The sequence below is a fragment of the Rhinolophus sinicus genome, chromosome 4 (genome assembly GCF_057876585.1).
Source record: "Rhinolophus sinicus isolate RSI-liver-muscle chromosome 4, RSI-T2T, whole genome shotgun sequence".
Classification (NCBI taxonomy): domain Eukaryota; kingdom Metazoa; phylum Chordata; class Mammalia; order Chiroptera; family Rhinolophidae; genus Rhinolophus; species Rhinolophus sinicus.
In genome coordinates this window covers 48709630-48724962 of record NC_142504.1, presented here as the reverse complement: position 1 = coordinate 48724962, position 15333 = coordinate 48709630, and the positions used below count along the sequence as shown (strand labels likewise).

General features: G+C 37.6%; 1 protein-coding gene across 13 annotated transcripts in view; it reads left to right on the top strand.

Moving 5' to 3' along the window:
- SRPK2 (SRSF protein kinase 2) overlaps window positions 1-15333 on the top strand; it is a 218980-nt gene that overhangs the window by 87087 nt on the left and 116560 nt on the right. For 3 of the 13 annotated variants that reach the window (XM_074340608.2, XM_074340607.2, XM_074340612.2), the window contains exon 3: window positions 5012-5075. The exons of 8 other annotated variants lie outside the window; for them this stretch is intronic. In XM_074340608.2, coding sequence (XP_074196709.1) covers window positions 5012-5075 — 64 coding nt within the window. Of the gene's footprint in view, window positions 1-4811; window positions 5076-15333 lie in introns of those variants that run through there. 2 more of the 13 variants (XM_019745317.3, XM_019745320.3) reach the window with 2 other exon arrangements.

Below are 15333 nucleotides of genomic sequence, written 5' to 3'. Positions count from 1 at the left end.
GCATGTCATCTCCACGACATCCCTGCGTTAGTCTTAAACTGCGATTACACTTAGAGTTCTAGGTGGGTTCAGGGCGGCCCAGTTTCTCTCCTAGGATATCTGAGTCTGAGGCATCTTTTTTATTGGACTTAGTTTTGGTAGAGTTACTGGTAACTGCTATTCCTGGTCAGGTCAGGGTTCTTAGGGATTGGCTCAGCTCTGGACTTACAGCCCTAAGTGTTTCAGGAATCTTCAAACTCATCTTACTTGAGTGGGAAGTGAAATATTAAAGATAGTAGGCTGTTCCCGAAGAGTCAAATTACTCATCTTTACAAGGACTTTGAGCATCTTTTAAAGTGTGAGTATAATGTGAATAAAAGGGTATTATGAAGGTCTTTAGGCTGGGTAGAAAAGAATGGGGAAAATCCGAGTGAATTGGTTCTTCTTTTTTGGTGTGTAAGGTGATGAATAAGAAGAGTAGGATGTCACAGACCAACCAATTATTTAAATTTAAGAAAGCCACTAGCAGTGATGATGCTAATGGATTGGAGGTGCGAGAAAATCGCATTTAAGAAGCTGATTTCAAAGAAGGCTGAAATGTTCTGCTCGGGTTGCTCTGTCCTTGGAAACTTAGTTATAGGTCTCAGAGACAGCAATCTTTTAGAGAAGGTAATGTTATTGCCACCAGTTTACCTTTTTTCCCTTCAAATTTCTTCTTTATAAATTCATGTGGTTAGGCTAGGTGATGATATCTGCATACCTTCTAGTTCTACCGTTGTTTGAATCTCTGATTAATTGTATCTGGAAATGTATATTTAAGGAAACTAACTTAGCTGGATTGTAACTTTAACATTAGACTAGAATAGGGTAAAATGACCATGAAAGTATCAACAAATAAGTGCGAATTGAAGTGAAAGTTCAGTTCCCTACCCTTAACATGTTGCGTACGGATCACGAGAATCTTCACGAGGGATTTAAACCCCGCCGTACGCAACGTGTAAGGACGCTGTGGCCGCAATGGGGGATCAGACAAGCAAGACACATATTTTAGTAATTCTGTAACGCAAGTGTATGTGATACATAGAGGGTTAGAGGATGGGAACTGTATTTTGTCTGGGAAGATGGCAGGGAGGAGGTAATGATGGGGCTGTGACTAGAAAAGTGAGCCGGGTGTGCAAGGGAAACGAACTGGATAGTGGCATTCCAGGCAGAGCAAACTGTGTGAAAAGAGACTTGGTGTCAAATATTTGGTGATGGAAGGAGAACTGACTCTGGGTGGTGAATACATAATTTGATATATAGGTGATGTATTACAGAAGTGTACACCTGAAGCCTATGTAATTTTACTAATCATTGTTACCCCAATAAATTTTAATTAAAAAAAAAAAAAGGGAGAAAGCATGGTGTGTTTGGGGAAACACAGAGTAGAGCTCAGCATTTCCAGAGCATAAAATACAATAAACAGGAGAATGATGGTAATGATATCCCAGATGATATAAGGGTACTTGTCTGGGGTCCCTCAAAAGTCTGCCTTGGGGCCCAATGGTGCTGCTGTTCACTGAGGTAAAAGCTATGAAAGGAGACATTAGATTGAAAAGTTGATGAGGTTAGTTTTAGACACTGCGTTCAAGGCATATGGAGACCATTTAGGTGAAAATGTCTAATAGGGGTTGAAGGATATATAGTTCTGGGTTGCAGAGGAGAGTATTGGGCTAGAAAATTCAAATTTGGTCATCATTAATGCCCTTATGGTTCTGAATGTCAAGGGTATAGATAGAAGAGTCAATGAATGAAAAGAGGGTCATGCAAGTATCATCAACCTTTCCAGGCCTGGGTGACAAAAGATGATCCAGCAAAGAACCCAGAGTTAGGAGGAGAATGCTAAAAACACAAAAACATTAAAAAAACCCCACAAAACTTATGTTGTTTTATAATGTTATTTAGAAATTAAACAAATTTATGACTAAAAAAATTAAATTAACCATAATTTTAAATATGCTTATTCTAACTACAAATGTACCACTTCCTTATTTTCTTCGTGAAATAAGTGTTTTTTGTTTTTTTTAAACTCATTGTCTGGAATGCATAAATGGAAACTGTGGATGGTGGAATAAGTCTATATTTAACAGGTTGTAAATACTTTGCTTTGGAACCAAAGCGTGGTGAAGAGAGCAATTCAGAATTGTGGGGGTAGGGTGGTGTATAAGGTTTAAAAAAGTGACCTATAAAAGCATACCAGACCTCGTCAAGTAATTCATAGACCAAAATAAAGTGTAGAAGAGGCCAGGGTTTTACAAGCGAAATACAGTTATAAAGTGTATTAGAGGAAGATAGGCTGATGATTTATAATTTTTTTGGTGTGGGAAAGTCTCAGTTTAACAGGAAGACCATAATTCATAAAGGAAAAGATTGGTGGACTTATCTGCAGAAAATTAAAGTATAGGATTCTGGATACTGTGAATAAAATAGAAAAACAACCAACTAATTTTGGGGAGATATGTGCAGTGTGTGTCAGAGAGCATCCTACATGTGGTCATGGGAGTAGATGGCTCCAGTGACGGAGGTTCAGGAGACTGAGGAGGCCTCGGGTTTTCGAAGTCCCGTCAGCACGAACACCAGCGCCCCCAGGAATGGCGGCTATCGTGGGGGAGTGAAACTCAGTACCATGGCTTCTGGAGTTCTAAGTGACTGTGGGGAGTAATCAGACCCAGTGACGAGATTGATAAGGTATTGATAAGATAGTGGCCTAGATGGAATGAATACTCGCACCTCAAAGGAAACAGTATTAACATAGTATTTGTGAACATTCCTGAACCTTTCAATCCTTCTGGAGCTCGAAACGCATCTGAAGGTTTGAAGAAAATGTTGGAAACCTTTCATGTATTATTTGAAACCATTTGGTTTGGAGCTCCTTCAGTGACCAGCCAGAAAATGGTTTAGAGCTTTAACTTTTCTTTCTGATGTTTATAAGGTTGGTATAAACTTCAGTAGAGCTGTGCAGTTTAATCTTGGGGTCGCTCAGCTTAAGTGAACAGATTTTATATGGATACACCGAAGTGTGAATTTTTTGTCTTTTTTGAATGAAAAATTGCCACGATGAAAATGGATTCACATGTAGCCTCATTTCTGAAACGGCTTGCTGATTAACTGGGAATAATTCTCTAGATGGGGAGACTGAGGTGCAGATTAAATTCCCACACGTACCCGTGGTGACAGGAAGGTGGAGGTTGAGGTGAGTGGTGAGAGGGAAGGTGGATTAAAACTGGACCAGATGTAATGCACTTTATTAACTCATTCAGCATGCGTTTAGGATTACTGTCCTTTGTGAGCCAGAGAGGGTTATGTGCCAAGTGCCACACTCCTTGACTTTCATGGATTATTTCATTAAATCCTCAGAACAGCCCCTCACATAGGAATTATTATCCCCATTTTATAGGAGAGGAGGTAGAGGCTTACAGAGCTGAAGTAATTTCCCCAAGGTCATATGGCTATTAAAAATGAAGCAGGAGCCTGCTTTCAAATCTGAGGCTACTTGGCGGCAGAGCCTGAGCTCTTAAACACTGGGCTCTTCTTAAACGGGCAGGAGGGGCATTACTGAGCCTTCACTATGGCACCAGGTGGATTACAGGGTCTGTAATCCATGTAAGAATCCTCAAGGTAAGTTTCATTATCATCATCTCAATTTAACCACAGTGCTGTGTGCTGTCCCCAGTGGTTAGGTAGTTTGGCTACAGCCTATGGTAGATTCTCTTTTCTCATTAGATGTTCATGCCAGTTTTATAATGCCCGTTGGACGAAGTTGCAAGCTTAAGCAATTTGGAAAAACCCTTATTTTACATGAAGACGATATTCCTGTGTAGGTACATTGTATTTTATGCAACTAATTTTTATTCCTTTTTCCTTTATATCTTTTCATATTCCTTTGGTTTCTATTGTCAAGATTTGTAAAAATTAAATTTTGTTTTACGCTTTAAAAAACCCCCTAAACTATTAAAGTCTACTTTGAAATCCTAGTGGCACTGTGTTTTATTTTTGGTATGTGAACTTTTAATTACGAGTAGGAAAACACATTTACGAGACGGGAAACAGCTTTACATGTGAAATAGTCTGGGTAATAATAATAAGACCATGTCAGTTTTATTCATGTAAAATTATGTGCTTTAGGTTAATCATTAGTATTATAAAGGAAATGTGTTAGATTTTTTCCTTCTCTTTTACTTCTTCTCTTATTTTTCCCTCTTCTTCCTCATTTTGCTAAATCAGTATCAGACAATTATCTTTTGATTAAATTGAATTTGCGCTTACATTTCTGTTTGAGATGGCATTGTCAGTCCTTTCCTAAAAGAAGTAGATTATGTGCTGGGTACTGGGTGTTGCTGTTCACTGGAGCTGTGCTGTGAAGGAGGAGGGGAAATTAAGGTGTGAAATAAGTCTTTCTCTAAGGGAGCCAGGGAGTAGATATTAAATATATCTTTAACTGAAGACAATCAATAAATTATAACAAAGGGTAAAAAAATTTAATCTATATATTGGGGTTCTGGTTTAATATTTCATTCTTAAGTGACAAAAATGATTCACTGAGCCATATTTTTCAGAGCTGGTGAAATAGAAGTAGCCAAGGGTTGCATATCTGTTCATTACAGCCTGTAACTTTATTACCCAGGCTTCTCAAATTATCTTGTATGTCATATCTAGTTGTTAGCATTTCTTGTTTGTATTTTAATTTGCTGCATTTAAAAATCTTCTTGTAGAGCCAGGCTAGTTCTACCTTAGAAAAAGGAAACACCCCTCTGCTTAAAAGAAATGGTACTTCCTGCTTTCATAAACAGTCATGTGCATAGTTTAGCAAGGCCTGATGCCTCTGGAGCTTTTTCCCTTTATAGCACCATTGAATCCCGGTCCTAACCAGAAGTACTGCGAATCTTGTGGCCTCATTTTGAACAAAAGGGATCAGAGAAGAAAAATCTCTTGATATAAGGCTTGAAAGCAAGGGCAGGCAATCTTGGTTGTGAATATTTTCTGATTTTTCCAGAAATCAAGCAGAAGATTGAGCTGCTGATGTCAGTTAACTCTGAGAAGTCGTCCTCTTCAGAAAGGTACAGCTACATCTCTTGCATGAACAATTAATGGTGTAGCATTGCTAAGAAACAAACCAGGACATGTTTTTTTCCTGTCAAGTTTGCTGTATAATGTACTGTACTGCATGCTGTTCATTGTGCTGTATTGAGGATGTGTATTTGGGCAAGCTGTTCTGCTTTTACAAAGGGTAATTGATTTTTTTTCAAAAATAGTGAAGTCTCATCAGCTGCAGCATGCACACCATAACACAGCAGACCGCTGGTTCATGTGTGACAGCTGTTGAAGGCTTTAAAAAATAATTTACTTAGCCAAAAAACAAAAATGCTTTCTTTAAGGAAATGCTAGTATTAGATTTTCCTCCTATATTTTGACGTTGCTACACAAAATTATCGCCATCATTTAGAAGATTTAGGTTAAAAATACTTGACTTTTGGTTGTAATAAATATTTTCTTATGTGGAAAGGGAGTGCCATTTGTAAATAGCTTAGGAATTGCAAACCGACAGATTAGTCACATTCTGAAAGAGAGATATGATGCTTCTTCAAGTCTGTGCTAGGAAATGGAACAGTCACTGCATGCAGTAATGGTTCATGCCTGCAGGTAAGGACAAAATGACTCAAGTAATTTTAAAGCAATTATTTTATCTGTCAATCAAATGATTATACCTGTAAGGAGATATTTCCTTAAAATGGCTGGTTTACTTAACAAATAGAATTAAGATATTTTTTTAACCTCAAGTCAGAAATGAGGCTATGTATAGTTGCCTATTTTGCTATGTAAATATTGTGTTCACTTCTGTTTACCAAAATTCTGTATACTACATAATGTTTTAAATTGGGGTCGTTTGGGTGTACAGTTGATGATTACCTTTCTCTTAATTACCTAATAGTTTATACCTAATGTTGATAATTTTGTATTTAAGGTGTGTTGATTTATCTTTTCCGTGGTTAGTTTTCAGGTTATCTTTTTTTGTTGATAGATTTAATATTTAGGAAAATATTATGAAGAAACAATTTGGTAGGTAAGGAATGACATAGGAAAAACACTAGAAAGAAAATATATGAAGAACCTAACATGGTAAAATGGATTTAATTAAAGTACACTCGTGTATGGAGGACATGATCTGATGGCAAAATGATGACATTAAATCGATTTATTAGTATAATTAGGTGAAAGGCTCCTGGCTGTAATTCAGGGCATTATAAATATGGAAGATGTTACTGTTTTTTTTAGAGATTGGAAACAGAAAAATTTAGATTTATTTTTATGTAGCTTCTAACTTCTGGTTTGTGGTTAGCCATCCGTTTTAAAGTATTCTGTTTGCTGAGATGAAAAACAGTCTTCAGCCTTGTGAATGTTTTGCCAGTAAAATGGTGGTGGTGGGGAGGGGAGAGGGTGGTGTAAATAGTGAATGGTCTGGGTGCTAACTGTAATCTTAGAGTTTTGTTACTAGGAAGAGCATTCTTAATGGGAGGACAGCCATAATTACTTGGCTTTTTGAGTAAATGAATTCTCTGTTGATAAATTGAGAGTTGAACAGAATGGATGAATATTATTGAGAAACAAATTAGGAATGAGTGAGGTTTTTATGGTTGAAATACATTCTCATGAGTACCGATTTTAAAATATTCTGATTACATTTGTTGTTAATTTTTTGCCTAAGCTCCTGTGGTTAAATTGGGTAGAAAGGGAGGATGTATGTGGCCATGATGTTAAAGTTTAGAAATCAGCTGCTCTGCGTATGACAACTTTATCCACAGTTTTACCAGAGCTTGCTTGCTTTGTTAGTTATTCTTGGGGGTGCTTCCGTATGTATCTGCCAGTTGTGATATGCTGACTTAGTGGGTGATAAAGGTAGTTTATGGGTGAGCCAACACTGAGCAAACAGAAATTGTTTCACTAATGTGAATACATTAAAAATAGAAGTTACTCTTTTTTTCCTCTTCTTTTTTAAAGTCATACAATGATGAATAGTCAGATCTTTTTAATTTGTTTGGAAGAACTTGAAAACAAGAATCTGAAGTTAAAAAGAAAATTATGGTCTAGTAATACCATATACTGCCCAAGAATTTAATAGCTTACAGTATCATGTAGCATTACCATCACATTCTTCAATTCCTTGTTCACCAGTTAACCTAAATTTTAAAAGTCTTTAACTATTTTTATTTTTAAAATTAGTTGTTTGAGGCATGGCCTGAATATTAAAGATATTTGGAATTTATATATGGTCAGTATTCTCACGTGTTTATTGGTCAGAAGGATGAAGGAACCCAGTCTTCTTTCTTTAAAGAGGAGAGAAGCTACTTGTTTGTAAGAAACCAGGTTATCATTTGCCACAATTGGTTTTGCTCACTGTGTGCAGTATAGAATGGTATTTCGATGTTTCAGGGAACCTAGTGGAGAAACAACACTTTTACCAACAGTGATATGATGTTCCTAGTAATTTTTCCATCTCATAGTTTTAACCCGCCTAATGGCAATTGCTAGTCTTGTGACAGCTAGTACTAGTTGAATTAATTTTTCTCAATTTTGTAAAATGGGAAAAGCAAAACAAAAAAGAAACCTCATTTATTTTTGTAGACTCTTAAGGATCTTTCATTGAAAAATACAAATGTGATTCGAAGTAATATAATGGAATTTTGAAGGTTTTTTGGAGGCCTGAATTAGGAAATGTTATCTTAACAGATCTCAATACTACCTTGAAATATAAAATTATATTTTTACTTTTAACAGAATAGTGTAGGTCCATTGAATGTCATTTTGTAGGTGAGGCATGGAGTACTTCTGTTCAGAATGGCTGACTCATAGGACAGAAACCAGTAAAGTGACCAAAAAGTATTAGTTTTTTTTTTTGTTTTTTTTTAATGTATTTTGGAGAGAGAGCAAAATGTCCACTTACCGGTTTAAAAAATTAACTACAGAGAAAATTATTCAATGAATTTAAAAAATTCTGAGGGGTGGCTGGTTAGCTCAGTTGGTTAGAACGTAAGCTCATAACACCGGGGTTGCTGATTCGATCCCCGGATTGGCCAGTGTGAGCTGCGCCCTCCACAACTGGATTGAAACAACTACTTGACTTGGAGCTGGTGGGTCCTGGGAAAAACACACTTAAAAAAAAAAAAAAAATAATAATAATAATAAAAAAGATACCTGATTTGTATGTTAGTGCCAGTTAAGAGAAAGACATGTTGCAAGAGAGTACACTTGTTACAGATTTTAGGAGTACATCTTACTACGAGTATTTTCTTTTTGATTGAGTGCTTGCTGAATGAAGGAATGTAGTCATTTTAAATATGGTAGGGACAGAGCCACACACTATTACTACCTCATCTACCCAGCATACATGTAAAAAATTAAGGTGTGTATATTTATTTGATGCAAAAAATAGGTTTTCAAGTTTTTGCTTCTTGCGTTTTCCAAGCTAGAACAGTCTTGGGGTTTAGAAATTTATGGGGTAGAGTAGGTAAGGAGTAAGAGAAGTAGTAATAACTAATAGCTTGGAAAAAGGAAGTAATCATTTATTAAACATTTTTAGATATTAGTTCTAATTGAGGGGGCGGAGAGAGAACACACACACACACACACACACACACACACACACACACCCACTATGGCTGTTGCCAGGACTCAGACAAATCATCCCAGAAAGCTCCTGAGTGAACAGAAAGCATTTTGCTGCGCTAAAATTATTGACAAACTGTATTGCTTCTTCTTTAGTGAACTCATGAACAAAATTGGACAACCCTTAATCAAAAGAAGAGCTGAGCGCAGAGTGCTCGGAGCCAGGATTCTCAATCCATCCAGCCTGACTCCAGGGAGGGGCTAAGCAGGCTGTGAAGGAGGAGCCTGAGAAGCTGAGAATCTGCATTCACACTAAGCATTGCGCACATCTGCTGTTAAATGTAACGGATGTGTTGTAATTAATAAAGCTTACAGTCAAAAGTGAACGATCTGTGCCTACTACCGTGTTTCCCCGAAAATAAGACCTAGCCGGACCATCAGCTCTAATGGGTCCTTTGGAGCAAAAATTAACATAAGACCCAGTCTTATGTTAGATAAGACCCAATCTTGTATTGTAGTAAAATAAGACCGGGTCTTATATTAATTTTTGCTCTAAAGGACGCATTAGAGCTGATGGTCCGGCTAGGTTTTATTTTTGGGGAAACACGGTAGGTTTGCATTTTCTCAGGGAACAGATAGCTAAAAGGATCATTTCTTGTTGTGTGTTTGTTTTTGACATTTTTTGTTGTTAAAAAGGGGTCCTTATACTGGAATAAATAAGTAGTAGCTAGTTAATTAGCATCCCACATAGCCAGCACATATTTGAATGGATAAATTGCAGCTACCTTTTTCAGGAGAAGAGAGAAAGGAAGAGGGAGAAAGTACAAAAATATTTATGCTGTGGCCTATATTCTGACAATGTTGTGTCAATAGGATCGGTGCAAAGTAATAGGTTGAATGTTGTCCCTTCCCTAGTATAAGGGCATTTGCAACACACAAAGATCCTGTGCTATTCTTGTGTGTGTGTGTATTAATTCCTTTTCTTATTTTGGAGCCTCTTTAAGTGAAGAGAAAAAGGGCATATGATAATGATGCGTGGTTGTGGAAAGCAGAAAAAGAAGCCTGGAAGAATAAGGAGAAATGAAGGGAGAAAATGAAAAAATAAGGATGGGACCAGATGAAGAGAGAAGGAAGTAAAGGCTATTCAGTGGGAAAGGATCTGGGGCCAACATGTCTTTTATGTGCTCTTATGTTGGATATGCTTTCCTCTGTGTGTCTTTGTGGGGAACTAAGAGTAGTCATGGGAGGAGAGCCAGATTTATAGAAGACTCTCTCTTCATTGTACCCCAAACCCCCATTCCAACTCAGAGAGTAGGAAGGACAGTTCCCGATAACTGTGTTTCCCTTTTACCGCCCCCACTTTGCCACTTTTTCCTGTTTCTCTATTTGCGAGAGAGATGAATTTGAGGTGTATGTATTTTTTCCTGAGTGGTGAGATGAGATGACAGTGGTTGATTGTGTTGTCTTCCCTCCACTCAATCCTTAGGCTTTTTTTGTTTTTATTTAATTTTTAGTAATTTTTTTTTTTTTAAGGATTTTTATTGGGGAAGGGGAACAGGACTTTATTGGGGAACAGTGTGTACTTCCAGGACTTTTTTTTCAAGTCAAGTTGTTGTCCTTTCAATCTCAGTTGTGGAGGGTTCTGTTCAGCTACAAGTTGTTGTCCTTTCAGTCTTAGTTGTGGAGGGCGCAGCTCAGCGCCAGGTCCAGTTGCCATTGCTAATTGCAGGGGGCACAGCCCACCATCCCTTGCGGGAGTCGAACCAGCAACCTTGTGTTTGAGAGGACAGGCTCCAACCAACTGAGCCATCCGGGAGCTCAGCGGCATCTCAGCTCAAGTTGCCATGTTCAATCTTAGTTGCAGGGGGCGGAGCCCACCATCCGTTGCGGGACTCGAGGAGTTGAACCAGCAACCTTGTGTTTGAGAGCCCACTGGCCCATGTGGGAATCGAACCGGTAGCTTTCGGAGTTAGGAGCATGGAGCTCCAACCCCCTGAGCCACCGGGCTGGCCCCTTTAGTAATATTTTTATTGAAGATATATATATATATATATATATATATATATATATATATATATATATATATATAGATAGATCATTATAAAACGCAGTTTGATTTTTAAAAAAAATTTTTTGCAGTTTTATGTGTTTTATCTTAAGAAATCTCTGTTAAGCCCAAGGTTACTAAGGTTTTTTGCTACGTTTACTTATAGAAGTTTTTGACTTCATATTTAAGTCTGATTCATTTGGGGTTTTAGTATTAAGGTAAAGATGGACATTATTTCCACATATGGCCATTGTGTTGTGGAAATATTATATATTATTATTGTTGGAAATAATATATATATGTTTTTGAACATTATATATAAATAGAAACCCTTATACTCTCTTGGTCTGTCTTCTCCCAAGGTTACCTATGTGAGTAGTTGTAATTGATTCAGTCTTATTGCTGTAGATTATTCACCATATGAATATGCCTCATTTTATTTATCCATTGTGCTATTGATAAGCATGTGGGATGTTTACAGTTTGTGGCTATTAGAAATAATGCTGCTGTGAGCATTTGTGAACATATCTTTTGATGAGTGGACCTGTGCATGCATCTCTGTTGTGTATATTCCTAGGAGTGTAATTGTTGAGCCTTAGTGGATATTGCAAGTTTTCCAAAGTGAATGTGCCAATCTGCACTCCCTGCAGCTATGCTCCTGGTCCTTGCCAACTTGCTACTGTATGTTCTTTTTCCCTTCCCTCCTTTTTTGTTTTCTTTCTTTCTCTCTTTTAGCATTCTAGTGGGTGTGACAGTGTGACCCAAAGTTGGAACATTTTTGAGGAGGCTTAGAAACAGACGGGACTGTTCTTGAGTACTGTACTTTTCATGAAGGAGATCAGAACTGGAAGTTTAGACCCAACAGGACTCACAGGGTATAGCCATCTGAGGCGCTACTCTTCTACTGACTGATTCTAATTTCTTATCTGGGTCCTGGAGGCCACTGGTGTTTACAGTGGTTTTCTGACTTGGTTTTAATAGCAAAAGTATTTCTTCAGTTAAATCATATTGTAAGCCTGTCATGTGTAACGTGTGAAGAAAAGCTGGGGCTGGGAGCCAGAGAAGTCATCAGAGCCTCAGTTCTGAGAACCCTTCCAGGAGCTCCAGTCCTTCTTACTTGAAAACCCTGGAGGTAGGTAGGTAGGTAGATAGGTAGGCCATCTTAGGTCTGACCAAGAAATTATGTCATTTTTGTTATGTTCCAAGTGTTAAATTTTATATTGTTCATAGTATCTAAAATTTTTATATCATTTACCTAAATAAAAGTGTAGTGTTATCTTTTAATTTCTGTTAAAAAAACAACAACTGGACATTTATCTGCACTTCCTTCCTATTGGTCATTATTTTGTCTAGGTGCAGTAGTTTCTAAATTATTTTGTTTATTACCAATTTAATCTTTGATTCTGTTTCCTGATTCCTCTTTGGAGGGTTGTCACAGTACAGCCAGAGCAAACCTTTCAGAACACAGATCTGATGAGGCAGGTCACTCTGTTTTAAAAGCCCTTCAGCCAGCCATCTTCCCACTGTTGTTGGCATAAAGGTAAACTGCATGTTTGTGCCAGGGAGCACCCGGGCTCTGCAGCCCAGTCTCAGCCTCCTCTGACTTGGGTCCTGTCGGTCCTGCCAAGCCGTTTTGCTGCTGCCATCCCTCTCCTCACGAGGAAGCCCTGCCTGGGTCACATTACACCTGTTAGGAGCCCTTACAGAAACATGTACCTCTCCTCTGTGGCCTTTGTCACGGCTGCTATTTGACAGTGGGGAGTATCAGTGACATTTCGTCTACTTACTGGTTTACTTACTATCAACCCCAACTTGTGATCTTAAATATAGATGTGCTTTTATCACAAAATAATTTTATTTTATATCATCATTTGCAGCTTACAAAAAGTCTTTGTGGGAAGACTTTTTTGGTGTGGAGGGTCATCTATTTCTATGATATTGGCATAGATTAATTATAGCCATATAGAGTCATAAATAGTCCATTATATATATATGAAGTCATACATAGTCAATTATAGCCATAAGCTAATTTAACTGTTATAAGGTGTAAAGGTTACAAATCTTAAGTTTTTCAGTCACCATAGAAATGTAGTTTATCATTACATATATTTTTACATTTGTTTAATGTAAAATTGAAATTAAAATAAATTTGAACACTTTCCATCTGTGTGGCAGACTAGTAATATCCTAACAAACATTAATTCCCAAATGTCAGTATTTTGTCTATCCCTTCGGTGCTTTTCTGTTATGATTGCACTCCACCCTCTGCTGTTATTTACTTAATATTATGCTAAGTTATTTATTTTTAATTGTGGTAAAATACACATAAACTTTCATAATGCCTTTTAAAAGTTAATTTTCTTAAAATGAATCTTTGTATCCCCACCCAAACTGAAAAACCAGTATCGTTTGCCTTTAAAACCGATTACTATTAAATCCTGTCTAGATACAGTTGTCTGATAAAGGCTTCAGGATTGAGCCTCAGCTCCTCTGTTTTTGAGGGAAATTAAATTGGCAGGTGTCATAATGGGGCTTAAAAATGCTTAGCACCAAAGAAGACTTGTTCTTTAATATGCTCAGATTGAAAGAACCTTGGGAAAGAAGTAACTTTCTTAGTATGTGATTCATTGTAATTCAATACCAAGCTCCAAGTTTCACCTGAGGTCATTTTACACACCAGTAGGGGCACTTCCTCTTCATTTTGGGAACCTCCCCCCCTCCCCCCCCCCCCGCCCCTTCCCCTAAATGGTAGATTAGGGATGTTTGGAACAAACGTGAGCAGCTATTATAAGAATAACAATGGCAACAATAAAAAAAATAGCTACTTTAAAAATCATTGCAGATTTCCTTTAGAGCAGAATTTTTTATTTGCCAGTAACTGGAAGAAGTTACGACTAATTATAGTATAGATTATATTTGTCATCCATCATCTGTCCATCCATCTACCATTTATCCACAATTGTTATGCGCTAGCCACTCACTGATTTGGAAATCAGGGAAAAGCAAAGGCAGCACAAAAACCAGGATGTTTAAAGAGGCTTGGTGGGTGGCTTCCCCCTGGTACTCCTTGGGCAGTTTCTTGGGCATGGGAGCTCTGAGGCACTGTCACAGAAAGACTGTAATGGGAGGCCCTCGGCACTCCTTGAAAAAATTACACGTAACCAATAATTGCATTTTTGGGAAACTCTCCTAAAGACTAGCGATGTGGTGAAGGGGTTACAGTTGTCTACCAAAGGCCGTTGGAAATGAATGGTGAGGGCCACATGGGGAGTCCGCCAAACTGGAGACCACAACTCCACCTGAAGAGGTGGTTGCTGATCACTTTTGCTGAATACTGCCACGTCGAAATACAGGCCACGTTCTGCCAGCTCGCATGATTTTTAGAAGTTGAAAGTAAGTTTTTCATGTCAGATCTGTATCTCTTATTTTAAATGATGGCACAAATTAAACCAGTACAAAAAGTCGTACCAGCCTTTATAAAAGAGTATCTGCTATCCGAATTTAGCTCATGGTAAACATTTTTCTTCTGTGCCTGTAGTACATTGATTCACAGTTTGTGAGCCACAGACCTGTGCAGACTTACTGTAAAGGAATTTCAAATCCTGAGTACTAAGCTATAGCTTGAAGGCATACAAGTCAAACTGTCATCATGCTAACGAGTGTGTCTGGGTTTTTCTGAAGTTTCAAATATGCAAAAACATTGGTGATGACTGCTCTAATAAGCACATACTAAGATACCAAAATTTAATAAGATATGAACTCTTTGGAGTAGGAAGGGCCCTCAAAGACACTCATTTCTTTCTTAAACTGGGAAGTTGTTATTTTCACTTGTTTATTACATGAATATTTATTAAGTACACTAAGTACCCACTATGGTGGAACTTAAACTTTAATAAATAATCTGAAAATCACAGAGGTAGAATGGTATTCTGTTTGTACAATTGCCACCTCATCCTTTTTCTCCTTTCTCCTTTCTTTCTTTTTCCATCTTTCTTTTCCCCTTTCACCCACACACCTCTCCACAAGAAGGCTTTTGAAGCTAGTTAGAAGAATATCTGTAATACAGGTCAGAGCAGGTTATGACGGGCAACAGGCAGACTCGCACCCAGGCATGTGGTGCAGTTACTAAAGGTGATGGAGAAGTTTGGCGTTAGGTTTCCTGGCAGTCAGACTAAAGAAAAAAAGCAGCATTGCTCTTTATTATCTATCAGGAGAAAATATACAGGTTTCTGGAGGAAAACCAAACCTTTTTTTCTAACTTAATTATGCTTATTTAATGTAACTGTTTTCACATATCTCAGAAGATACGTTAATTCATTTTATAAAACTCACATCAAAAGAACACAAGAAGCCCCATGCTTTTATCATTAAAGGTCAGTGTTTGTTTGTAAATTTTTTTGTTTTAGTTTAAGTAGATTTATAAAAATGAAGCAGATATATCTTAACAATAACACCATCACCAACAAGAAAACCCAGTGTCATACTGACATAATTTTGGAATTGGCTTTTTACACTTAACATATGCAGATTTTCTTATTAAATTAATCTTGTATAGTAGTAGCATCATTAAAAAAATGCTATCAGTTTCCCTCCCCATCATTTGGCTTCCCCCCCCACCTTCTGAACCCCTTCCCCCTCCCTTTTGTTGTTTCTCAGTCTAGTTGTGT